The sequence below is a fragment of the Neolamprologus brichardi genome, chromosome 9, assembly GCF_056152115.1.
Source record: "Neolamprologus brichardi isolate AB-2024 chromosome 9, ASM5615211v1, whole genome shotgun sequence".
Classification (NCBI taxonomy): domain Eukaryota; kingdom Metazoa; phylum Chordata; class Actinopteri; order Cichliformes; family Cichlidae; genus Neolamprologus; species Neolamprologus brichardi.
In genome coordinates this window covers 26401656-26428887 of record NC_142112.1, presented here as the reverse complement: position 1 = coordinate 26428887, position 27232 = coordinate 26401656, and the positions used below count along the sequence as shown (strand labels likewise).

Sequence of the window (27232 nt, the reverse complement as noted above, 5' to 3'; positions counted from 1 at the left end):
TGAAACTGTTATCTAACCTCATGACCATCTATATAACACGAGTAGGAAATAAAAAATATAGTACTCACGTATAAACTTAGAAAAATGCCACAATCAGCTTGAGTTTTAGTAAACGAATTTACAGAGTAAGACTTTACGTATGATTTACTTTCTGCTATTACATACATAAATATGTTCATGAATAAAAAACTGTGGATCCTTCATGCATTTGCTGCACTTGGGTATTTTCCTGCAAAACAAAGAACTATGAAAGAAATGAAGGAATAACTCACAAATAAACACATAAAATCCACAGGGTGGTTGTACTCAGTGGCTGAGTTCTAGATCCAGAGTGAAGTTCATCACAAAACTCTTCAGTACTGTAGAATTTAGTTTATTGAATTTGCACAAAAAGGTATTTTCACATTTTTATTGTTTTTTTTCCCTTAAATAACTTTCTTTTCTTGTTTTCCCACTAACCCAGATTACAAGCAAAAAGGTTTTTTTCTTTGATAACCATGGGTTATGCAGTTCTTCACTAACATTTCCTCTCAGTCATTTCACATCCTGATTTCCTGCTTTAGGTCATCTCTAATCACAGTCACTCCTTCAGCTGCACAGAAGACTAAAATGATCTCACAATAGCACCTTTGGTAGGAGGGAGTCTAACTACTGTCCAATCAATGTAGACACCGGATATTTTCAAAAACAAACAAGACAGAGACTGAAGACTGAAGTGCTCACATAAATTTGAATCGTAGTCTCATACCTACAGCGGCCTATAGAGAAAAAAAAGAAGTTACTACTTTTGTGAAGACTCGAATTTAGTTTAAGATGCACTCTTGTAAATTAATTTGACATAGTAAACATCAGAACAACATAAAAGAAAGCACGAGCTGAGCCAAGCGGACACAATGTTAAGTCGGAGCTGTGCTTGCTCACAGTATGCGAATAAATTACTGTTAAGAAATATGATTAGTGTTAACTGCTTATTTCACATTGCATCGTTTACACATAGGGTTACACACATACACACAAGAAGCAGCATATTGTCCAAATGTAGATTTATTGTTGAGGTATGAATATTCTCGCTTTGAAACCTTATTTTATATATGAAATACTTAATATACACTTAATCTGCCAATTGCATGGGCTGAATGATGAATTTAATTGAGGCGACTAATTTAACACCCCCCTCCCCCTCATTTGGCTCTTCCTTCTTCGGGGTGCAGTGTTGTGGCTCAGTGCTCGTTTCTCTCAGGCTGCGATGCTTCAGTGCAACAAGATGCAGTAAGGCTGGTGGGTGAATAAGGGACTCGTGATCTCTGAGTGCTGAGATGTGACGCCACAGGCTTCTGTCTCTAGCTCCAGCAACACTGGGACTGTAAACATGTTTCCAATATTACCATTCAGATAGGAATGAATCCTGCAAAGAAACACTCCAGATGTGGTATTACTACTGTGGTATTACTACTGTGGTTTTACTCCGTGGCTTTGTCGTTATTACTGATTGTCGCTGGGTGGTAACCATCGTCAGCTGTGTGGTTCTTTAGGTCCCGTGCAATGAAGAATGTAATGGCTGATGGTGCTAAAAGGTGAGACAGAGATGAAGATGAAGCGGTGGTGGAGGTGAGGGTGAAGTGGAGGGCAGGCTGGCTCAAATGAAGGTGGGAGGTGGTGCTCGTCTAGTCGTCCTTCTCCACTATGACCTCCCCGAGGAGCATCCTTCTTCTCTGCCGCAGCATGTGGAAGTAGAGCTGAGGAAACACTGCGAGAAAGACGAGAACATGTTCAGGGTGACTGTGACTATGATGAACACAAACGAAAGCAAGTTAGAGTGAAATACCAATTCACAACTCTCAACTTGGTCTCAATTCTGAATAAGAAGCAGCACAGTGGGAAGACATGCATTTACAGACATAAGCCACTGGGGTGGTCTGGCAAAGCCTGGAGCCTATTACAGCTGACAACTTTTCCATATTTTCCATGACATTTGGTCCATATATTTTTGAACAAAGGCGATTTTTGTCGTTTTGTATCAAATAATCAACATGGGATTGAACTAAAAACTTTCAGCTTTAATTCAAAGGATTTGACACGCATTCTGCATGAACTGTTGAGCAGTTACAGCCGTTTTCATACAGTGCATATGTTTTCAGGGGCTCAAAAGTAAATGAACAAGTGAGTCTTACTCCCTCCCATCATTTTATGACAAATTATGCAGGCAAGAGACCTGGAGTTGCTTCCAGGTGTTGAACTTGCATTCAGTATCTTTTCACTGGAACTCTCAACCTGAGGACCAAAGACATGTCAGTGGGAGTGAAGTAGGCCATCATTAGTGAGACAGCAAAAACTTTAGGAGTGGCCGAATCAAGAATGTGGTTCATTCTTAAAAAGAATAAATGAATTGGTTAGCTCATTAACATCATAAGGTCCAGAAGACCACAAGAAACAACTAAACGGGAGGATCACAGAATTATTTCCATGGTTAAGAAAAACCCTTTACAACACTGAGCTCAGTCAAGAGTGTGGAGAAGGTAGGAGTATTATCAAAATCTATGAACAAGAGATGGCATCATGGATGGAAACACAGAGTTTACAACAAGTTGCAACCCACTTGTTATAATCATGAATGAGAAGACCAGATTGGATTAGATTAAAATTTTAATCTAATCTGTGACTTGTGACAGCGCTGTGAATAATAAGTGTACAGGACTACACTTTCTGCTCAGATTCAGCCAAATACTGCAAAACCGATCAGACAGAGCTTCACTGTGCAAATTGAGAACAAGCCAAAGCAAACTGCAAAAGCAATCCAAGAGTTTCTCAAGCCCAAGAAAAGGGATATTCTTCAGTGGCCAAGTTAGTCACCCAATCTCAGATCAATAGTTATTAAATGAATGCAGAAAGACAAAAACCAGCAACTGAAGGTAGCATCACAAATCAATGAGAGAAAACAACATCTGGTGATGTCTATGGATTCTAGACTTCAGGGAGTCATTGACAGCTGTGTTATGAAAAACAATCTTTATATTTAAAATTATGTACGACATGTGAACACACAGTATATTCCAAATAAAATTGGATATACCACAACAGATGATTCTATTCAAATTATAAAATGCCACCAAACATTGCACCACAGGACAGAAAAGCTGCTTTTGAGCAGAACAGGCAGAATTATTTGTACCGCAACACGAGAAAATACAGTTTAAAAATCATGTAGGATTCTGACCTACATGCCAAAACTGAAAGTGCACAATGTAGGCGTGAAATTTGCTTCTTACATGGGATGTAGGACAGCATGACGATGATGAGGCAGTAGTAGTAGTCAAACGACACGTTATACTTGTTTGGGAGCCTCATGGAGTACATTCCAGACCTGCGTACGAACGGCAGCGCAGCATAAATGGTGAGCAGCTCACCAACGACTCCCACCGGGTACAAGACAATGAAGAGGTTGTATCTGTGGGAAGAAGAAAGAGCAGGGTGGATGTCTTCAAATCCAGCAGCGTGATCACTTTAGCACTCACACAGTTGGGACAGTTGACAGTCAGAGGATGTTAATACACTCACATGCATATTGAAAACACAGGAAGATCACTGACACAGGGGCCAGATACTGTAACAAAAGCTGCCTTGAGTTGTGGACTTAAAACTTCCCTCGAGGTATTCCAGAGATATGGTGGTCAAGCAGCACATTGTAAAAAAGTAATATTTTCACATTTTTCCATCTTCAGGAACTCTGAGTGAATTTGGCTCTGGATAACGCCAAGGTATCATTTTCTTTTTACACTTTCATGCTGTTCACATGCAAAAGTTAAAAAAAAAATTTCAACCTTTTTGTTCATGCAGTTCATTTAAATTGAGAGAAAGTCAAGAATAAGATCATATTCCAGCATTAAGTAATACGCTGATTTGTTGTTACAATAATGTTTCATTGCCTGCTGGATATAAAATATGCATTATTACTTTCCAGCAGCTCCTCACCTTATTTCATGCCAGTGCACAGTTTTGCAACTGAAGGCATAATTACATTGGTCCACTGAACTGGCATGTGTGCAAAAACCTTCTGACATCCGAGACTTTAATGTTCCCAAACTATAATTTGTGAACTGGTATGTTAAGAACAACCAGGAACACAGCATCTTTTGCCTCACTGTTTGTTTGCAGTGGGCACATTACCAAACAAAAATGACCAAAATATTGAACTGAATCCAATTTTCTAAAATTAGAAAGCCCACACAAATATGTGGGAATACACTGCATGAATTCCCACAGATCTGATTTATAGTAAATAAAAGAAACCAATTGAAGTTCTTTAAAGTAACTCAAAAGACAAGAATAAGAAAGACTAGCTTCAATTTTAGTGGTTAGACTGGTCATCAAAGAACAGAGGGTATACAAGAGAAGTCAGTTAAACCTCTCCAATAAATAATCTTAAATAAAATGTCAAAAACTGCATTGTTTCAAGCTCACTGGCAATATACCTGAATATACCTGCAATCACTGCTAAATGCTTAAAACTACTTATCACTAAAACAGTCCTGAGTAAATCTGATGTTTGACAGTCTAAGCACCAGAACGTTCTCTTTGTTGGATGGGCTGTGTCTATCTGCATCCTAGAATTACATGAGGGAATTGTCAAAACAATTGTGCAAGAAACATATGAGATTTCACAAAGATGGAAAATGATGCAAGATGACTAATCAACTAAAATCAACGTGAAATTGCAAGATTAATGATTAAAGATGCTCCACATTTTTGTTTCTAGCTTTGCATGGCTCACAGCTGTTGTTTATCTTATAGTAGGCCTTCCAGTTTATCCACCAAAATAGCAAATAAGTCATTTTACCTCTTAAGCAATTCTTTAAACCAACTTTCTTCTGATTGGGTTCCCCTCACAAACAGCAGTTTAAGCAGCATGAGGGTGGGGCTGCTGCACTCACAGAGGCAAATCAGGGATATCCCCTCTCATAAAGAAGCAAGAAGAGAAAAGCTTCCTAAATTGACAGTTTGAAACATGTATCTGGCAGAAAATAAGGAAAGGGTAACAGGTCAACTTTAAACAACGTTAAACATCATCAAAGTCTGACGATTACTGGTTCTATGGTCAAACAAGGCCAAGACAAATTTGTTGGGCTCCAATATGGTCCAGCATATATGGACTGAACTGCACCCAGAAAGTAGTCCTGAAATAAAAAGTTGCTGGAATGAACAAATTTATAGATTCTGTATATCCACAGGGACATATGGTGCAAACACTGGCAGACAAGATGAAGCATGGCAGAAGAGAAATATGGAAACGATACAAACAAAGCTCACGTCTCAAATCACACAAATGTCTGTTTTCTCTACAGGAGGTGAAAAAGGACAACTTTAAAGTGGAGAAGGACATCATCAGACTTAAATAACATGCAATACTTTGGGGGTATATTAAAGAGAAAGGAACAGCCCAAGACACGCTCAGTAGGACTGAATCTATCACCAGAAAATGTACATGGATATACAACACAAAAATACATTAATTAAATAATGAAAGATTTGAATCTCTGTAATGTACTGATCTTTCAGGCCTGTTAGCAGGTTAGCTGAAATAAATGTAAATTTCAGATTCAAAGCAGTTAATAAGGTAGTCCAATCCTGATTTTGTATCAGGGAGTTTTTCGGACAGCCTGATAATAACGAATTACAATTGTCCAGGCTAGAAGTAATAAGTAATAAGAAGTAATAAATGCATGAACTAGCTTTTTAGTGCTACTCTGAGACGGGACGTTTCTAATTTTAGAGATGTTGTGCAGATGAAACAAAGCAGTCCTGCATATTTCTTTAATATGCTCAGTGAAGGACATATCCTGTTCAAAAAAGACTCCAAGATTCCTCACAGTGTTATTAGAGGTCAAGGTAACAGCATCCAGAGTAAACATCAGTTTTTTTTCTAAGATATTTCTAAGATTTTTAGAACAGAGTACAATAAACTCAGGTTTTTATGAATTTGGAAGCAGGAAATCAGAGGTCATCAGTCTTTATGTGTTTAAGTCATTCGTGCAGTTTAACTAGTCAGAGTGTTTCATCTGGCTTCATGTATCGATAAAGCTGGGTATCATCTTCATAGCAAAAAAAATGTATTCTATGCCCTCTAATTACAACTTCAGTTGCATACTATATACAGAACTGTGACCTTATGAAGCAAAGCAGCCAATCAGGAAGAGGCTGCAGTAGGGATGATATGGTAACTAAGAGCTGAAAAAGTGCGAGGATTTTTTTTAGCAACACTGACATTAAATCTATGCACAGGGAAAAAAATAGTAACCACATCAATATGTGGTGACAAATTGGTCATAATATATTGGAAATTGAGAAAAAAAAAGATATTAGTGCCTAAGAAAGAGGCGGTGGCGCTGTCACTTGGTGTTCGCTCGCTCTGTGGTATAGTATCGCTTCCTGTTCCTGCTCAAACACAGTGGTGTTTCTGAGTAGCTTATTTGCTTAGCAGTTTAATTAACAACTTTTAAATACATTCTTTTTTTCACAGTATAATCTTCACGTGCTTCATCCGAAGCACACTTTCTGTGTACTCATTACCTAATTTATAGCCAAAGTATTCACTCACTGTCTCTGTACTGTTTCGCTAGCTTAGCTCATAGCCGACCCGTTAGCACCATGGCTACTTCACCTGTCCCTTCTGCACTTTCTTGCTCATTGTGTCAGATGTTTAGTTACTCCTCGGCCTCCTTTAGCAGTAATGATATCTGTAACAAATGTAGCATATTTGCAGCTCTGGAGGCCAGGATTACTGAACTGGAGACTCGGCTTTGCACCCTGCTATCACCCTTAGCTAGCCAGGCCCCTGTAGCTGGTGCAGCCGAAGATAGCGTAGGCCCCGCTAGCTGTTCCCCGGCAGGTCCCAAGCAGCTGGGGAAAGACGGCTGGGTAACGGTGAGGAGGAAGCGTAGTCCTAAACAGAAGCCCCAGGTACACCACCAACCCGTTCATGTGTCTAACCGTTTTTCCCCACTCGGTGACACACCCGCTGGGGGTCAAACTCTGGTAATTGGTGATTCTGTTCTCAGACATGTGAAGCTAGAGACACCGGCAACCATAGTCAATTGTCTTCCAGGGGCCAGAGCAGGCGACATTGAAGGAAATTTAAAACTGCTGGCTAAGGGTAAACGTAATTCAATAAAATCATAATTCACGTCGGCAGTAATGACACCCGGTTACGCCAATCGGAGGTCACTAAAATCAATATTGAATCGGTGTGCAACTTTGCCAAAACAATGTCGGACTCTGTAGTTTTCTCTGGTCCCCTCCCCAATCAGACCAGGAGTGACATGTTTAGCCGCATGTTCTCCTTAAATTGCTGGCTGTCTGAGTGGTGTCCCAGAAACGATGTGGGCTTCATAGATAATTGGCAAACCTTCTGGAGGAAACCTGGTCTTGTTAGGAGAGATGGCATCCATCCCACTTTGGATGGAGCAGCTCTCATTTCTAGAAATATCGACAAATTTATTAAACCCCTCAAAACATGACTATCCAGAGTTGGGACCAGGAAGCAGAGTTGCAGTCTTACACGCCTCTCTGCAGCTTCTCTCCTCCTGCTACCCCCCCAAAAACCCATCTCCATAGAGACTGTGTCTGCTTCCAAAAAGACAAAAAACAAACTAAAAACCAGCAACAAACAACTTAAACATTTACAAAGAAAGAACAATACAGTATCCACATCTGAACCAAAGAGTAAAACAGTGAAATGTGGATTATTAAACATTAGGTCTCTCTCCTCCAAGTCTCTGTTAGTACATGACTTAATAATTGATCAACAAATTGATTTACTCTGCCTTACAGAAACCTGGTTGCAGCAGGATGATTATGTTAGTTTAAATGAATCAACACCCCCGAGTCATTCTAACTACCAGAAATCTCGAAGCACAGGTCGAGGGGGCGGTGTGGCAGCAATTTTTCACACCAGTCTATTAATTAATGAAAGACCAAGACAGACTGTTAATTCATTTGAAAGCCTGATGCTTAGCATTGTCCACCCCAGCTGTGAAACTCAGAAACCAGTCGTACTTGTTATCATCTATCGTCCACCTGGGCCTTACACAGAGTTTCTGTCTGATTTCTCAGACTTTATATCTAATTTAGTTCTGAGCTCAGATAAAATAATTATTGTGGGTGATTTTAACATCCATGTTGATGCTAAAAATGACAGCCTCAACATGGCATTTAATCTGTTGTTAGACTCAATTGGTTTCTCTCAAAATGTAACAGAACCCACCCACCACTTTAATCACACTCTAGATCTTGTTTTAACATATGGCATAGAAACTGAACATTTAACAGTGTTTCCTGAAAACCCTCTCCTGTGATCATTTCTTGATAACATTTACATTTACAATAATTGATTACGCAGCAGTGGAGAGTGGACTTTATCAAAGTAGATGTCTTTCTGAAAGCGCTGTAACTAAGTTTAAGAATATAATCCAGCCACTGTTATCATCGTCAATGCCCTGTACCAACACAGAGCAGAGCAGCTATCTGAACGCTACCCCAACAGAGGTCGATTATCTTGTTAATAATTTCACCTCCTCACTACGTACGACTCTGGATACTGTAGCTCCAGTGAAAACTAAGGTCTCTAATCAGAAGTACCTGACCCCGTGGTATAATTCTCAAACACGTACCCTAAAGCAGATGACTCGTAATCTGGAGAGGAAATGGCGTGTCACAAATTTAGAGGATCATCATTTAGCCTGGAGAAATAGTTTGTTGCTTTATAAGAAAGCCCTCCGCAAAGCCAGAACAGCTTACTACTCATCACTGATTGAAGAAAATAAGAACAACCCCAGGTTTCTCTTCAGCACTGTAGCCAGGCTGACAAAAAGTCAGAGCTCTTTTGAGCCAGCCATCCCTTTAACGTTAACTAGTGATGACTTCATGAACTTCTTCACAAATAAAATTTTTATCATTAGAGAAAAAATTAACAATAATCATCCCACAGATGTAATATTATCTATAGCTACTCTTAGTACCATTGATGTTAAGTTAGACTCTTTTTCTCCAATTAATCTTTCTGAGTTAACTTCAGTAATTACTTCCTCCAAACCATCAACGTGTCTTTTAGACCCCATTCCTACAAAACTGCTCAAAGAAGTCCTGCCATTGATTAATTCTTCGATCTTATATATGATCAACCTATCTCTAATAATCGGCTATGTACCACAGGCCTTCAAGGTGGCTGCAGTTAAACCTTTACTCAAAAAGCCATCTCTAGACCCAGCAGTCTTAGCTAATTATAGGCCAATCTCCAACCTTCCTTTCATATCAAAAATCCTTGAAAGAGTAGTTGTCAAACAGCTAACAGATCATCTGCAGAGGAATGGTTTATTTGAAGAGTTTCAGTCAGGTTTCAGAGCTCATCACAGCACAGAAACAGCTTTAGTGAAGGTTACAAATGATCTTCTTATGGCCTCTGACAGTGGACTCATCTCTGTGCTTGTCCTTCTTGACCTTAGTGCAGCATTCGATACTGTTGACCATAATATCCTATTAGAGCGATTAGAACATGCTGTAGGTATTACAGGTATTGCACTGCAGTGGTTTGTATCATATCTATCTAATAGACTCCAATTTGTGCATGTAAATGGAGAGTCCTCTTCACACACTGAGGTTAATTATGGAGTTCCACAGGGTTCAGTGCTAGGACCAATTCTGTTTACATTATACATGCTTCCCCTAGGCAGCATCATTAGAAGACATAGCATACATTTTCACTGCTATGCAGATGACACCCAGCTCTATCTATCCATGAAGCCAGATAACACACACCAATTAGTTAATCTGCAGGAATGTCTTAAAGACATAAAGACCTGGATGGCCGCTAACTTTCTGCTTCTTAACTCAGATAAAACTGAGGTCATTGTAATCGGCGCTGAAAAGCTTAGAAATATGGTATCTAACCAGATTCTTACTCTGGATGGCATTACCTTGGCCTCCAGTAACACTGTGAGGAACCTTGGAGTCATTTTTGACCAGGATATGTCCTTCAACGCACATATTAAACAAATATGTAAGACTGCGTTCTTCCATTTGCGCAACATCTCTAAAATTAGAAATATCCTGTCTCAGAGTGACGCTGAAAAACTAGTTCATGCATTTATTACTTCTAGGCTGGACTACTGCAATTCATTATTATCAGGATGTCCAAAAAACTCACTGAAAAGCCTTCAGTTAATCCAAAATGCTGCAGCAAGAGTACTGACAGGGACTAGAAAGAGAGAGCATATTTCTCCTGTTTTGGCTTCCCTTCATTGGCTTCCTGTTAAATCCAGAATTGAATTCAAAATCCTGCTCCTCACATACAAGGTCTTAAATAATCAGGCCCCATCTTATCTTAATGACCTTGTAGTACCATATCACCCTATTAGAGCACTTCGCTCCCGCTCTGCAGGCCTACTTGTTGTTCCTAGAGTATTTAAAAGTAGAATGGGAGGGAGAGCCTTCAGTTTTCAGGCCCCTCTTCTGTGGAACCAGCTTCCAGTTTGGATTCGGGAGACAGACACTATCTCTACTTTTAAGATTAGGCTTAAAACTTTCCTTTTTGCTAAAGCATATAGTTAGGGCTGGACCAGGTGACCCTGAATCCTCCCTTAGTTATGCTGCAATAGATGTAGGCTGCCGGGGGATTCCCATGATGCATTGAGTTTTTCCTTTCCAGTCACCTTTCTCACTCACTATGTGTTAATAGACCTCTCTGTATTGAATCATATCTGTTATTAATCTCTGTCTCTCTTCCACAGCATGTCTTTTATCCTGTCTTCCTTCTCTCACCCCAACCGGTCGCAGCAGATGGCCGCCCCTCCCTGAGCCTGGTTCTGCCGGAGGTTTCTTCCTGTTAAAAGGGAGTTTTTCCTTCCCACTGTCGCCAAAGTGCTTGCTCATAGGGGGTCATATGATTGTTGGGCTTTTCTCTGTATCTATGAAGCGCCTTGAGGCGACATTTGTTGTGATTTGGCGCTATATAAATAAAATTGAATTGAATTGAATTGAACTGTTTGTATTTTATTATTTATTAGTCCTTTATTTATCCAGGTAAAATCTCAATGAGATTAAAAATCTCATTTCCAAGAGAGACCTGACATCATGGCAACAAAAGTCAAAATACATGTATATAAGTATATAACATAAAAAAAATACAATATCCCGTACGAACATGTGAAAAATATACTATAACAGATCAAATTAAGAGCGACATTAAAAACAATCACACAAGAGTTATTCTCTCGATAATTACAGTTCCTTTTGCAGATTATTTCAGGAAGCAGGGGCAACGTATTTCAAAGCCTTTTACCCCAATTCTGTTCTGATTTTTGGGACAATCAATTGTATGATATTGTGAGAATGAAGGCTACATTGGTTGTGGTTTTTACACATATAAACACATAAATAAGAGGGAACTAGCCCAAGCAGAGATTTATAGATAAAGATCAGCCAATGGGAGAGTCTGTGAATATACAAAGTCTATGTCTCTTAGGAGACATAGCTAACAACTCTTTGCCGTTTGAGAATAACATGAACTTGGATTTCTCTGGATTTAACACCAACTTAAGTTGAGTTAAATGGGACTGAACAACATCAAAGGCAGACTGCAGAATTATAGCGTTTGTGCTACTGAAGGAGATGAACAACAGATAATTGTATCATCTGCATAAAGATGGAAAGCAGCATTTGATAAATTATCACAAAGGTTCTTTATGTAAAGAGAAAAGAGCAATGGTCCTAATGCGGAGCCCTGCAGAACTCCTTTGGATAATGGGAGAAAAGAGGAAGAAGACCCAGCAGCAAGGAAAACCAACGGTAGAACTCCTGCACACAACTAAGTTAATCACAAAGTACCAACTTAATTTCTTGTCACCGCCCCAAATAACAGTGAGACAGCATGCCTCTTCCTATGATGGCAGCTCTCTCCAGGACCAAATGATATGCCATGACTCAGGACTATAGAGTTCCTGTATTTAGTGAGGACCACAGCAAAGGCTCGGGGGAGCGTCTCAGCGGATGAGAGAAATGTTGGGTGAACATTCCGTGACCAAAACAGATGGTCTTAAAAACAGGAGCAGCTGAACATGAGCCCCTTGCCAGGGGCCTGTCGTCTCCTCCGTGCTTAAAGAAAGACGTGAAGGGTGGGGGCGGGGAGGCAAAGGGTGCCATTCAAGAACACAAGAATCCAGAGCAGAAACAAAAGAGTGGCTGGCATTAGATGGACCGCCTGAAGAATCACGTGACACAGCGAAGCAGAAAGAATAAATAAAATTAAGATGCCGAGCCTGCGCGCTGGACAGTCTTCAGCGGGGACGGCTCACGTTTCTACTAACGACTCCAGTTTCAGGTGAGCTGCTTCGAGGCCAGAACGACACATCACAAGTACTCTGCCTTCAACACAAGACAGGTATTATATTTCACTACAGCTGAGAATATTTCTTTCACAAAAAATGCCTGGTTTCAGCCTCTTATGCAACTAACTAAACTTATTCAGAAATTCTTTATGTTTTAGGGAGAAGTTAAAACCAAAAGATAAACAAGCATTTCACCTTTTCCTGTTTCCTCAGAGTGCTGTGTTAGTGGTTAGTTCACTGACCACAAACAGAATGGCTAATGAGGTGCTAATCAATAAACACACACATGCTTCTCCTCTTTGTATTAGACGACAGATACTTAATACACGCGCGGCTCTACAAGGCGAGGGAAGCATGCCAGAGGTGAATTCACCGGATTAGGCCGGCATGCTCAGACAGTGTCCCGAAACAGGAAAGACAATTCAAACTCATCCCAGCCCCAGCTAACGGTGTCTCCACCTGGCCCATTTGATGAAGTACGGCAGGTGGTTGAGCAGTTTGAATGTGTAGTAGGAATATCTGGTAATCTCTGTCATCGTCCACACAACCAGAAATAGGATTACGCTTTCTTCACTCTGGATCTTTAAGTCAGGAAAATGGCAAAAAATAAAGAGTTAAAAGAAGCTTCAAACCTGACGGGTGCTGCTCTTACAGGCAAAAAGATGAGAAAAGTACGATTTTTATGTGGGGGGAAAAAAAGTAACTGGACAGACTGTGTTCCAGAATAGTTGTGACAATACATACAGTGTGTGAAGTTTAAGAGTACTGTGGTGAAATCTGTCAACTAAAGACTGATAAATTGTAAAAAGTCACGGAGTTGCGGTTTATCATAAAAGTCACCTGTCTGATGCTGTTGGTGATGAACCAAACCATAAAGATCCGCGAACACACTTGAACCCCAGTTACAATCACAGAAGTCCTCACGATTCCTGCAACACAGCCAAAGTAAGAAACAAAAATCACCAATAAATACATGGCCAGATGAGGGAATTTATCTGAATCTGTACAAATTAGCCAAATATTTTCATGTAAGTTGTCACATACCAATGGCACAATGTCCCACCTGTAAGACAAGCGACACAAACAGCAGTAAAAATGACTGTCTTGTTAAAGTCTAAGAAAAAAGTATTTGTTTTTTAAATTCACTAATTCACTAAAGTCCCACTCGTGACAGGAAACGCTATAGACTGTAAATCAAAGATGGACATGGCACCATTGTGTAACCCAAAGGTCTGTGGACTAATTCTGAAACTTTCCATTTGCTATTTCGGCTATTTAAAACCAGACAAGAACATCTTTGAACAAAAGATGGTAAACTGTCCAGCTAAAACATTGTTAGCAAAGTGTATCCTTCACTAACATTCATCCTACTGGGATGATAGTTTTGGCTAGTGAAAAACAGGCTTATAACAAAATACACTTGCCATTAAAAAAAAAAGAACACTGCACACCTATTAGGTAGCTATTTGTCAAGGACAATTAAGCTACACCCTCAAGCATACCCTGTTCTATTGGAACAATAAAGCTACACCCTCCTGCTCTATTGTCTATTTATTATAGCTCAGCTGATTTATTGGCAGGATAATATTATCAGCCAAAATAAGCTACTTACTAATCTATCTTTACTGGCATTTATAACAGAGAAATTTTAAAGCAAAGAAAATAGTGAGAAACACCCTTCAATTATCTTAAGGATGTTGTCATTTCATAGTTTGTCCACCAGGGGGCATCTTCCCTTTTTGAACGCCACAAACGCAACAACAAGTGTGAACAAATAAATAACTGCATATAACAACTGTTAGAGTAATCCGTTAATGTATAAAATATCAATTGAAATATCAAAATAATGAATTTTTAAGCCACCAAATATTAACATCAGAGCTTAATATCCCTGTTGACAAGCCCTAAAACTGATGATTACAACCATAAAAATCAAAATATAAATGTTTAAGTAATTCATTTAAAAAATTGAGTAGTATGGTTCTATACTCATAGACTTCTATACTGACCGATAGCTTTTTACAACCTGTTGCCCCCTGCTGGCCATTAACTATGAAGTTATGCATTTGCTTCAATTTTCAGGCCAAAATTTTTTTTTTTTTTTCACACAGTCTCTAAGACTTAAAAGTCTTACCTCAACTAATGCAAAGGTCTGGAAAAACTTGAGTGTCCTTGCTATACTTCTGTACAGACCCTTGTGTGTGCCTTTCTGTATGTAGAAGCGTGTCATTGCCATGGCCAAAACCAGCCACCTGCAGACAAACAAAAATCACACAACCGCTCAGTGCAACTGAAATGTGAAAGGAGAAAATTGTTGTAAAGGACAGACATGTTTCTGCAATGGAAAAAACAAACAAAAATAACTGTGACACAACTGGAAATCGAATCTTTTAAATCTAATTTAAGCCATTTAGTCACCTCATAACAACATCAAAGGGAGGATGAAAATATGAATAGAACAGGAAACTTATAATAACACATTTGAGATGTAAATTTAAAGGAAATAAACTTAGGAATTTAAACAACATAAATACTGAATGAAACTAAAACAAATTATTAACATTTTCTAACCTTGTCACTGAAACCAAGGAATTCCCAGTACATGCTGACATACTGGGCTACAAAGCTGATAAAAATTCTCTCACTAAATGCTGCTTTAAACCAATCAATATATCATGTAATGAAGTAAAATAAATACTTTTCTTCAAAGGTATTCTGTAACAGACAGACATTACTGCCTCTGTTTATCTGGTGTTACCTGTTTATTCCACTGAGACACCAGACAAATACGAATATCTAACATTGTCATAAAACTGGTCTGTTTGTGTTTTCCACTAGGCCACAACCACAGTTCAACAGCTATGCCACAATTTCTGATGGTAGACAAATTTACATTATGTTTATAAGTATACATGTATCAGACAGTTATCCATACATAAAGTGAGCACTGGAATAAACTGGCAACTAAAATCAAAATAATAAAGAGGACAAAATGGAATAGCTTCAGAAAGCAAACCAAAGCTGCAGCATTTTACATCAGGCAATTGTAACTGCACTTTCAGTGAAATATTAAAAAATTAGCAGCTACAAACTCTCTCTACAACACACCAGCTTTACTCTATGTGTAAGTGAAACCACAGAAAAACAGGATTGTCCCTTTGATTGATCCCCTCTTTCCTTCTTGCATGTTCTGAGTCTGCCCCAGGGCATCCTCCCAGTTGGACAAGACCCCAACAGCTCACCCAGGACCTGCAAGCATCCTAGCCAGATGCTCAAACCACCCCAACTGGCTCCTTTCTGATGTGAGGGAGTAGAAGATTTTCCCCGACAAATAAAATTTGGAATAAAGAAAAACATCTAAGAAATTATTGGATTAAATCTTTGAATTCAGTCCAGGGTTAGGGCTTTAAAAAAAAGAAAAGAAAAAAAACAGGATACACACTTTAATGAGCTTTGGTTTTTGTTAATTTAGGAATGAGACAACTGTAGAACATAATAGCTCTAATAATACAGGTTCTAATAATAGTTCTGAATAAAAAACCTCTAAGAACTCACAAGTCTTGCATGTGCATGTTAAAAAAAACAACAACATATTATCAAAAATAAATCCACCTGCAATGTTATATAAAAAAAACTTTAACAAATCCTGCACAGTAGATAGGATGAGCAGCCAATAAGCATCCTCACTCAACTGTTTATAGCCACCAGTGAGTCAGTTTAAGTTGATTTATAAAAAGGATCTCATACTGATAAGCGGAACGCAAGTGAAGCTTTCTTAATGCATATTGTCGCTAAATGTCCTCATAAGGAAAACCTATGTTTGATTGTGCACGTCTTTCCCTGATGTCATGCACCTTTCACTGAGGACGCACCAGCTGTGACGTTGTAGACCAACACCAGTGCTGTGAAAAAGAATTCACCCCATTTCCCAACATCCTATTTTTTGCATGTTTGTCACAAATTTTAATATTAGACAAGGAAACACAGAGAAGATGCAAAATACAGTTTTTAAATGATGACATTTTATTTATTACGAGGGTGAAAAGCTATCCAAATCTGCTCGGCCCTATGTGAAAAAGTAACTGGACCCTAAACCGTGTATCTCAATGATCCCAAAGTATCTCAAACTGATTTCAGTTCAGGCTTCCACTAGACCACACCAAAACCAGGCTCATTTTTCTGCTGTATAACCCGAGGGTGCTTGAACTTCAAGCCATGAACTAATGGTTGGAGATTCTCATTCTGGATTTTCTAATAGAAAGCATCAATTACACCAACTCGTCCTGGTGCTGAAACAACAGAGCAGCACCAGACCATCACAGTACCACCACCTGTTGCTATGATATTCTTTTTATGCAAAGCTCTGTTACTTTAGGCAAGATGAGCCTTTCTTTGTCATCAGTGGTTTTCTCCTTGAACTCTCCCATGGATGCCATTTTTGACCAGCCTCTTTGTTATTGTTCAGTCGTGAACGCTGACCCTAACTGAAGTGAGGCCTGCAGTTCTGTAGAAGTTCTGGGTTCTTTTGTGACCTAATGGATGAGTCACTTGTGCGCTCTTAGAGTAATGTTGGTAGGCCGACCTCTACTGGGAAGGTTTGCAACTGTTTCAAGTTTTCTCCATTTGCGTATAATGGCTCTCACGCCGAAGGCCTTGGAAATTACTTTGTATCCCTTTCCAGACTGATGGATGTCAATTACTTTGTTTGTCAGTTGTTTCTGTAGATTGTGGCTTTACTCGTTGCTATCTGAGATCTTTTAGCCTATTTCCCTTTGTCAGACAACTTATAGTTAAGTGATTTCTTGATCCAACGCATCTAGCAGTAATCAGGCCTGGGTTTGGGTAGTGAAACTGAACTGAGATTTTCTTTTTTAAATGGGGTTATTCACAGTTAATTCATAATTTATCAAGAGGATAATAGAGGGAGGAGAGGTTGTATATATATTTTTTTCCACATAGGGGCAAGTAGATTTGGACAGCTGCAATTTTACTTATCTTTGACTAACACATGAAAAACAAGTTACTAAGTTGGACAGAGTCACAACGATGTGCACAAATATATTCTTGTTTTATTTCGTGTTGTTATTATTATTATTATTATTATTATTATTATTATTATTATTATTATTATTATTAAAGTGATCAGTACCTGAGGCCATGCGCCAAACTGGAAGCGCTTGGTCACCACTGATCCAGTGACCCCGACATCTCCGCTATTCTCAAGTTCTCATGTGTTTGTCCTTTATCACAACACAGGAAGCTCTCTTCACACAAACGTTGTTGTTATTAAAAATGTGCCCATTGAGCACTTCACTGTCCCAGACCTGAGCTCCAGTGTCAGCGCGGTCCGGCTATACTTATCACTGCAACTGTCAGACGCACTGTGGGCCTTGACGCTGACACCATGCAGCCAGCCCTATTTGGACACGGCTGTTGCGCCAGCCTGCCACTTTCACCAAACACCATTCATTCATTTTCCAACACTCGAGACAAATAACGGTCGCTCGTTTCTTCGTAGAAACTACCAAACGGACCGCTAAAGCTTGCTCAAACTCAATTGCGACGACGAACCGCTAAATCCAGCTGAACAGGCACTTTCGGCGGAGACGCAGTCCTATAAACAGCAACACACGCTTACGGTTTTTTAGGGAGCGGCTATAACTTCACTGCTTTTCTTATTAATAGGCGACAGGGGCGGAATAACGCACGTACCCGGCGGTCATGGCGATGTTGTAGAAAGTGAGCCATGCGGTAGCGAGGGTGCTTTTCGTTCTCTTTTTGTTGTTGTTTTCCTTTTCCTCAACCGTGCCGTCCTCCTCGCTGGACGCCATGGTACCGGGGGCAGGGTGGGGAAGTCAGGAAGGGAGCTGACAGCTGGGGCTAGTAGGGAGGGGAGCAGCGGGGTTATCCATCCATCCATCTATCTAGCTATCCGCCCATGGATCCCCCTCTCGCGGGACTAGTGCAACAAGTGCGTGGCCTGCCGGTGAGGCAAAGACTAGTGAAATAAAGCCGGCTTGTCACGGCTCAGTTGGTGCAACTATAGAAATTCAGGCTCATTTTCACCCCAATCTTCAGCTCAGCGTGAACAAGTTTAGGCAAACCTTTTATAAATTAGATAACATCACATAGGACAAAGAAGAGCAATTTCATCAGTATGTCTCAGTTTTTCTACACGATGAAGAAATGTTGTAGTAAATGAAAAAGACCTGTCAGGATGATTGTTTGGATTTAAACTGCAAGAAGTAAAGGTGTAAAATTGCAGACATAGATAATGTAATTATAAATGTGTTGTGAATGGCCATGGCCAAAGTGTTTATCAGTAGGAAAAGCTGTAAAACCTGTGAAAATATAGTTAAACCATCAGAAATTTATGAACTGATGGTTACTTCAGAAGGCCTTGCTGGGCTGATTCTGGCCCCCAGGCCTTATGTTTCACACCCCTTGGTATGTATCCCATTGAATTGTGTTCAGTATACCTCAAATTAGTTTTATTAGTTTTATTAACTAATTATTGATGTAATAAATCAAAGTGATTTAGTGGTAATTAAAATGTGATCAGAAGTTAAAAACTGATGATGATTCATGTCATCATAACACACTCTTCTTCTCTACATAACCCCTACATGAGTCTCAGTAAAACTATTGGTATCGGCAACACTGGCTTTGTATTTACTTGGTATTACTAAAGTATGGATACCAAAATTTGCAGTATCATATATTTGGCCTTGACTGACAGGCCACAGTTTTACCACATGTCAAGCACATTTTGACATACTCTAATGGGGCAAGTAGGTATCTGCTATCTGCTATGTGAGCCTTGATCTTCAGGATTTTAAGAAAATCCTATACAAATGCAAATAAAAAACAGTTTTACTGACTTTGAGCTCTGGGGTCTGTACTTTCAGTCTAGTCTTTTCACAGTTTCTTTATTTATTGTTGATACTCAATAATTTGATGAAGTACTTGAATGATTAAGATACAACATTTTGAATCGTTTCAAATTTCATTGGCATTGCACAGGACTGTAATTGCTTGGGAGTATACAGGTATCAGCCTGTACTGGACTGAGTTGTGCTCTCATGAAGGAAGTGCTTCAGAAACCGCGTCGATGCAGAATCTAAAATTAGCTCTTCTAATGACACCACGTAGAAATGTGTGCAAACCGAAGACAGCACTGAATATAGTCCAGATTATCTAATCCTGATCCAGTTACTTGATCGAGTGTTCACACGTCTGAAGACAGCAATGGCACAATGTCCAGCTGTGTGGGTTTTGCAGACACAAGTCTAAACAATTCAGCAACATTTTTACTCCATCGTCACTTTTATGCAGCGATATTGGTCTGTGGCATAGCAGATACTGTGGATTGATGGCTTTAGAACCAAAGACAGATAAAATTACTTCATGAATGCTTTTGACTGGTAAAGTTCTAGCTGGGCTTTGGTGGGGAAAAAAGTCTCATGTCGCTTATTATTATGATGCAGCAAATCATAATCAAGCGCCTGAATTTGATGAACAATAACATGTTGAACTGACAGCAAGTTCAAAGCACTAATGCATTTGTAATTGTTACAAAACAGTGTGGATTCCAAAATTTTGCAGTTAGAACACTTTGCCACTAGATGGTGATATATAAGCATGAGAGGAGTCGATTTGTTTTTAGTGGTATCTTGTTTCTTGGGTTACAGCCAGTAGTCCTGGGATGCTGATTATACTGTGGGAGTAATTAACTTGTGTTTCTTATATTTGGAGAATTCCCAGGAAGAACACAAGGTACACATCATTAAAGCTGTGTGGACTGTGATGTGATAAGACTGAAAAACACTGGCTGAGATGCTGTTTTTACCTCGGATTGCCCCAAAGTGATTGCTGTGGCACATGCATGTCCTTCAGGGTGTAAAGTTAGACGAACTTTGTTTGTACGTTGTATCAAAAGAGAGCAAAGGGCCGGTCACATCACCGCCACGCCAAGGCACACAATGCCTAGTGCAGTGTAAGCAGTTGGGTGAGCAGAGAGCCAGGGCTGTGGTGTGTGGAAAATGCTAGTGGAGGCAGACAATGCAGAGGTCCGAGGCCTGACCAGCCCTCAGAGGGACAGGGGTCGCCTCACTGCGACAACAGCCCCTGTCTCCCTCCCTTCTTTTTCTTTTTGTGAGCTGCCACAGGATGGGCTCAGGGAGGACGGTGAAGTTTGCCCTGTGCGAGGTGTTGCAGTTTGCAGGCCTGTGCGTGCCACTCTTCATCGTCATGCAGAGGTTTGCTGTCATCGTTGCAAAGGTCAAAACATCAGCACAACCCCCCGGAGACGGCAGCACTGCCTACTGGTTGATCGTGGCCTCCTCTATTGCCTATGTGACCTCCACTGCCCTGCTGGTCTGGGTACCCCTGAAGTATATGGTCTTCATGAAGAAGAAATTTCTCATAGGGAGGAAGAAGTGGTGAGTTTCTCAGACATGAAGATTGAGAACTGGTCCTAGTTGTGTATGCTCAGCAGCTGGGATCCCAGTGCTGTCCTACGGGACCAAGACATGATCAGCTGGTTTGAGGCTGAACTGGCCTGTGACTGGTTTGAACAGAACTTGGCTGGTTAATACCAGGCTTTAGCAATTCCTGTCATTGACTTTAACTTCCTCCCTTGTTTTCTTTCTTGCCCTTCTTTTGTCTTTATATCAGGAGGCCAGTGACCCTTGTTTATGTGATCCTATCCACATTACCCTGCTTTGCCTTTCTCATTGCCAGCTCTGAGGTACAACACCCAACAGATTGTTTCTCACTGTTTTCATTTGTCATATCAAGTTTATCTCTGCTCTGATCATGAACTTTGACCTGTATGTTGCTATACTTGTAACATGACTCAACCTGTAATTGTAGATCCTTGTAGTCATGTTGGGTGATTGTGTTTATACTCCAAAGAAGTTGCTAGTAACTTAAACATATATCTATTACAACACTGTGTTTGGGAACATGGTGAATGACAGGATTCACAGTATTACTGAAACAAATGTGATGAGCTGTGAGAATCCTTATGGATCTCAGGAGAGGACTATCTAGCCTTATGGATAAGGAGCTACTGATAAGCAGCTTGGTTCCTCTTCCTGTCCATGCTGTCCTTGTCAAATCATGTCCACGAGGCACATTTTCACTTCCTAACTGGCTACAGCCCAGACCTTATTTGCCCTTTTTTGTGGCATTCTTTAAAGCTTAAGCAAACCTTTTGAACTTTGCTTATCTAGAGGCTTCAACATAAGAGCCATAAATTCTGCTAAGATGAGCAACTCGTCTGTTTAGGGCTGTGTCAAATGCCCTCGCTGCAAGTGACAAATCCCAAAATGTTTATTACCATTGAGGTGAACCAGTGGGCTCTGTAAAGATTAAAAGTGAGTAAATAATTACAGTACTCAGTCAGGCTAACGATTTTACGGTTGTTTATCCAGGTTCAGATAAATAACAACCTGAAACATGATACATTCCCTGAGCTCCCCGTGTCACTAGTCCTCTTCTCGCTCATCTGCATTGACGTTGTGGAGAGGATACGACACTGCAGGCTGACCGGCCAGGGTGAGCGCAGCTCTCTCAACACATTACACAAATCACTCTTTGACTGCTGTAGATCCTGAACTTTCTGCTGCAGACTTCTATAGTACAGCAAGCTGGGTTTTGCATTGCAGGAGCTTGGAGGCAACTGCAAACACACTGTGAACATTTCTGTACGTCACTCGAGCAAAATGAAGAAATGAGCAGGATATTTCTTTGGACTGTTTCATTTCTCCCTTATCCAAAATGAGGAAATGAGCAGGATATATTTTTAAATTTTTCTGAAGTCTGACATGGCAGAAGTAGGGAAATATATTTTCTTAAAAACCACATGATAAAACAGTTCATATGAATTTCTTTAAAGCCCAAATCGTTTGAATGAGCGATCTCTTGATTTATTGCCTCTGTCTAAACAGCAGATTAATGTTTATATCTGTGAGCCACATTATTTGTCTGATAGCCTTCAGCTGTCTCTTTGTAAATCTGGGCCGACACCACTTGATGATAAACAGCTTAAGTAAATATAATCCAAGATATTGTGTTTTCTTTTTCTTCTCTCCAGCTAATGACACCGAAAGAGATGCTGACATCCCTTCCACTGTCCTCACACATGTGGAACAAGTGGCACCAATAACACCTATCACCCCAGCTGTGCCAGGGCCAGCTGTGCCCAGGCAAGGTGTGCCCACTCCTATGCAACCAGGAGCAAACCAGCTCAATGACAGGAACCACAACGGAGCAGGAGCTCGACCAGAGACCAATGGGACGCTACCGGGCATACCAGGTAACAATGGGAGGCCATATGGCATGTCTGGATTGAGTCAACCATCAGGAAGCACCACACCATACCACATATCTCCCTATGCATACACTGGGCCTCTGAGGTTCCTGTGCGCCACTGATGCCCGTGCAGATGTGTTTGTGGACAGCTTTATGTTCTGGATGGATACGGTGGAGATGGTGAGAGTGGCAGGACATCCTCTGGTCTACTACTCAGGCTGGGTGTTTCCCATCTATATCTTCAGCTACCTATCATGCTTGCGTGTGGTGGTCATGCCCCACAGCCCCCTGCTTTCCTCCCTAGGAGTAGCCCTGCAGGATTTACCCTTCTTCTTTGTGCGCGTTGGCCTCATTGCCTTCTTCGGCTTTGTTACGCCCATCCTCTATCTGATGAAGAACTTGTTGGTCTCGCTGGCCTTCATCTACTTCAACTTTATGACCAAGTTGAAGGTCTTCAACACAGAGAGGATGTTTTTTTGAGACCAGCATTCAAGGGCAAACAAGCTTTTCCTTATTTTCTGTCATATTTACACTAAATACTGTCACGACAGTGGGTGCTCATTTTAAACAGCCAAATTTGTAGATGATGGCTTCAGACCGCTCTAAACACTCTGTTTCAGACAGCTTTATGTTTTCTGTGGCTCTCCATGGCATTATAGAGAGTCCATATCACTTATATGATCGTCTCAGGCACTTAGCTTTGCCTGTGAGCACAGAAGCCCCACCTACATGCTGTTTAAACCTTTGGTTTATAAAGGGCAGCCAATCAAAAGGAAACTGGCTAAACAAAGACTGAAATGAGATTTGTTTTTGAACCATGTGTCATGCACAGCTACTCAACTGCCTTAAAAGAGGTGGTTAAAGCAAAGGTTTGACACAAACACAGAATGTATTGATTCAGATGGTGGCTGCACCGGCACTTCTTAAAACGAGTCAAGTAATAGGTTAAGTATTAAAAGAACAAAAGGACTTCTCAAGTAGTTATTGCCAAGAAAGTTCATACCAGATGTTTACACCAAATAACAGGCCGAACATTGAATATATGATGTTTTAGCGAGGAGTAGAAGAACAATATGTAATATGTTCATCAAATCTGGCATCACGCTAAATAAAAACCTGTTTAAATAGAAGACAATTATTAAAAAAGCTAAGAAAAAAATCTAGCTCAAATGTTCAAATTTATAAGACTGGGATTAATATATTGTAATTTTCAAGCATTTTTCTAGATTGTGATGCCACAGTCATTTTCTGTTATTACACCTAAGTTTTAATGGTACAAATGGCACTTATCTAAGTGCCATTTGTACCATTTTAAGATAACGTAATATTGAATAACTTACGAAAAAGTTCATTCTCAGACTTCATGATGGATTCACAATTCACAGCTGGTGCAGTCAAACCAAGTATGAATTTGTGCATGTGACAAAATGCATGATGATAATTTTCACAGGCCAAAAGGGAGCTCTTAGGCAATGGAAACTACATGTCGAGTGACTGTTGTCATGTTATGTCCAAATATACTTTTTTAAAAACCAAGAATGGCACTTTGGAAATGTACCTGTAATGTAATGATTTTTCTACAATCATAAAGTGCGGTGAATATGTAAAAGCATAAATTCATGTTGTTTATATTAGGTTGTTGTTGGTTTTTTTGCTAAGTTTCTATACAAAAAGAAAAACTGGTGTGAGATTGTGTCACTGATACATATATTTTGGTCAACTTAATAAAGAAACTCATAAAATATGTTGCAACTTTGACTTGTGAGATATTTTTTATGCAGACAAAATTCACTGGCACTGACCTCCCATGTATGTTTTTAGAAAATTAAAAAAAAAAACCTCTGCTTAAATGTTTTTCCTTGTAATTCATCTGATCTTTTTCTAAATAAATAACAACCTGAAACATGATACATTCACTGAGCTCCCCGTGTCACTAGTCCTCTTCTCGCTCATCTGCATTGACGTTGTGGAGCGGATACGACACTGCAGGCTGACCGGCCAGGGTGAGCGCAGCTCTCTCAACACATTACACAAATCACTCTTTGACTGCTGTAGATCCTGAACTTTCTGCTGCAGACTTCTATAGTAAAGCAAGCTGGGTTTTGCATTGCAGGAGCTTGGAGGCAACTGCAAACACACTGTGAACATTTCTGTACGTCACTCGAGCTCCCATGTATGATTTTAGGAATTTTTAAAAAACTCTGCTTAAATTCATCTGATCTTTTTCTAAATCCCCAAGAGCAGGGGTTTCCTGTTATTCTTCTGCAAAAACAACTTCATCACACACAAGAACAGGGCAGTCATTGTTCACTGAAACAATGACTACACTGAAAAGTGTTAAGTAAATTAATACAGCACTGACACAACACTTTTGTGACAATTATCATTTTCTGAATAGACAAAGCTGCAGAACCAAAATAAATTAAATAAAGTAACACAAGACATTAATGTGAAAAAATACCAATAGCATACAGTAGGTACTATATTTTAATGACATAATGCCCACTGCAGTTTACACTCAGGTACTTGGACAATAGCAGGTTTTGTAATTTTGCTTCCAATCATTAGTATCGTGAGTTTTAACTCAACCAATCAAGATGTGACTACAGTGCACACATAAAGAAAAATAATGTAACATTTTTATTAAATCCTCCATTTGTTGTTTAGGGTTTAAATCCCATCACATATGTTTTCGTCTCTTATATCCACTCCTTTGATATTCCTATCTAGAAGATAGTAAGGACATTTACCCACTACACATTTATGGGGCATATATTTGACTTTTCGTGTTCATCTTCCTATAGTTGTAGTGGTGTCAGGGTTAGCACCATTGCCTCACAACAAAATGGGTTTGAAGCCACTGGCCACCTAGGTCCTTCCAAGATTGAATTCACTCACTGTTCCTGCAATCCGCATTGCAACCCACCTCCATTATATGCTCTTCACGCTACTTATAACTTACCGTGTAAGTTAATAAGTATTAACGGGAATTCTTGCAGTTTGAGGCCAAAGTGGCCATATTGTCCCACATTTCCCCGAATAGGGAGCAGGATTTCCTCTTGTCATATAAGTATGCTGAAACGTATCATCGCTGTACAGTTCACCCAAAACCTCATGAGAAGTGCTATCCTGCAAAACCCATCACATCAGCAAAGTCCAACAAACCTCATTATACCCTTGTTTCCTCATATCTGTTCTGCCAAATCTTCTGACATATGAAATATCTTCAAATTTAGTCTTGTATAACACAGTCTGTGTTTCTTTAACCATAATGCAATGGCTACTTCAGAACAGTTACAAAACAATGACAACGGCAATATCTTTACCCTTGGAAAATTTAATCTCTTCTTCTTTTTTTTTTTTTACAAACATTTAAATTTCTACCTGACCTTCAATGTTGACTTTCATTTTCTTGATGAATGGAGAGATCAGTTTGTTTCCCTTCTTGCCTAACCTGCCAAAAAAGTCTGCAAAAAGCTTGTAGACCTTACAGGCATTTGACCAGGTGTAAATGACATGATAATTTTCAGGGTGATTCAGAGGGGAAGGTACTGTGTCTCTGTGTTACCGTTCCTTGTGGGTGCAGCAACCTACAAAGGCTAAAATGTGCTTTAGCATTGGAGGGTGTCTTAATTTTTTACCATATTGTACATAATTTCTTCATGCTTTAAATATTGTTGTTAAGTATTTGTGTTTGCAAAAGAAGAAAGATAATTCAGAAATTCTGATTATTAGTTAGTACCACAAGTACTGGCAGCACTAGTACAACTGGCAGTGAAACAGCCCCGGACTATGATGGAGCCACCATGCCTGGCAGAGGATACAGTGACACAGAGTTCTTAGGTTTGAATATGGTTGGGACAGGCTCCAGCTCCCATGCAATCCTGAATTGGATGAGTAGAAGAAAATGAATGTAACTCTGTAACTGAGTAGTTACTGAGCATTGTAGTCACCAGAGCACTGGCAACTTTTATGCACTTATGTGCCTCCGGATTTGATGCCCTGGGTTCTGTCGGCTTCCACTACACGGGTTGCTATAAACTTTCCCTGTTTTTCTGTTTTGTGCTTCTTTGTTCTGGGTGGATTTAAGGATAGCAGCATCCACTTTCTCAATAATCAATGGATTGTGTTAAAAAAAACATAGAGATATATTTTCTTGTCTCTCAGAATGCTTTGTAATATCTCTGGTGATTTTATAATCCTTCTTCTAACATTTAGCTTTTATCATCCATCTATTTTTAGTCTGTTGTGTGTTTCATGTCTTGGTGTTGTTGTTTTTATAATATTAAGTCAAAGACTATGTATATATATGTGTATGTGTTTATTTATTTATGTATGTATTTATCTGTCTTTTTCCGATATTAAATCTACAGTAAGGCCTTCAACTGCTCGTAAGTTAATGGTAAGGCAGAGTTAATTGTAAGGTTAAGGTAGAATACTGTGCTACACAACAGCATAATCATGTCTGTCAGTGAGTGGGAGATGCTCTGTATCTCATTGTGCATGTGTATAGTGACAATAAAAGGTATTCTATTCTATAA

The 27232-nt window shown here is 39.7% G+C and overlaps 2 protein-coding genes across 3 annotated transcripts; one reads left to right on the top strand and one right to left on the bottom strand.

Moving 5' to 3' along the window:
• Window positions 1–357: 357 nt before the first annotated feature.
• hacd1 (3-hydroxyacyl-CoA dehydratase 1) lies at window positions 358–18316 on the bottom strand. Of its 2 annotated transcripts, XM_006795036.3 has the most exons (7): window positions 18087–18312; window positions 14509–14626; window positions 13419–13437; window positions 13215–13303; window positions 12834–12955; window positions 3267–3445; window positions 358–1747 (listed from the first exon to the last, which is right to left on the bottom strand). In XM_006795036.3, exons 1-7 carry the CDS (start codon window positions 18203–18205, stop codon window positions 1665–1667), a joined length of 729 nt encoding a protein of 242 aa, XP_006795099.1. In that variant the 5' UTR covers window positions 18206–18312; the 3' UTR covers window positions 358–1664. The 2 variants fall into 2 exon arrangements, with proteins under 2 accessions (XP_006795099.1, XP_087702335.1); XM_087846209.1 differs by lacking the exon at window positions 358–1747 and having other exon boundaries at window positions 3135–3445; window positions 18087–18316.
• A 2227-nt stretch (window positions 18317–20543) lies between these two features.
• On the top strand, window positions 20544–23335 carry LOC102780521 (transmembrane protein 236). Its single transcript, XM_087845641.1, has 4 exons — window positions 20544–20815; window positions 21051–21123; window positions 21812–21935; window positions 22474–23335. Exons 1-4 carry the CDS (start codon window positions 20544–20546, stop codon window positions 23169–23171), a joined length of 1167 nt encoding a protein of 388 aa, XP_087701767.1. The 3' UTR covers window positions 23172–23335.
• The last annotated feature ends 3897 nt before the right edge of the window (window positions 23336–27232 follow it).

What these genes read in the sequence shown, in the direction of transcription:
- LOC102780521 (XM_087845641.1), top strand. Translation starts at nt 20,544, where the DNA reads ATGGGCTCAGGGAGGACGGTGAAGTTTGCCCTGTGCGAGGTGTTGCAG. An exon ending in TTCTCATTGCCAGCTCTGAG is followed by an intron (nt 21,124 to 21,811) that starts GTACAACACCCA and finishes TTGTTTATCCAG; the next exon opens with GTTCAGATAAATAACAACCT. An exon ending in CTGCAGGCTGACCGGCCAGG is followed by an intron (nt 21,936 to 22,473) that starts GTGAGCGCAGCT and finishes TCTTCTCTCCAG; the next exon opens with CTAATGACACCGAAAGAGAT.
- hacd1 (XM_087846209.1), bottom strand. Translation starts at nt 18,205, where the DNA reads ATGGCGTCCAGCGAGGAGGACGGCACGGTTGAGGAAAAGGAAAACAAC. An exon ending in TCACCAACAGCATCAGACAG is followed by an intron (nt 12,956 to 13,214) that starts GTGACTTTTATG and finishes CCTGACTTAAAG; the next exon opens with ATCCAGAGTGAAGAAAGCGT. An exon ending in TACTTCATCAAATGGGCCAG is followed by an intron (nt 3,446 to 12,833) that starts GTGGAGACACCG and finishes TTCTTCCCACAG; the next exon opens with ATACAACCTCTTCATTGTCT.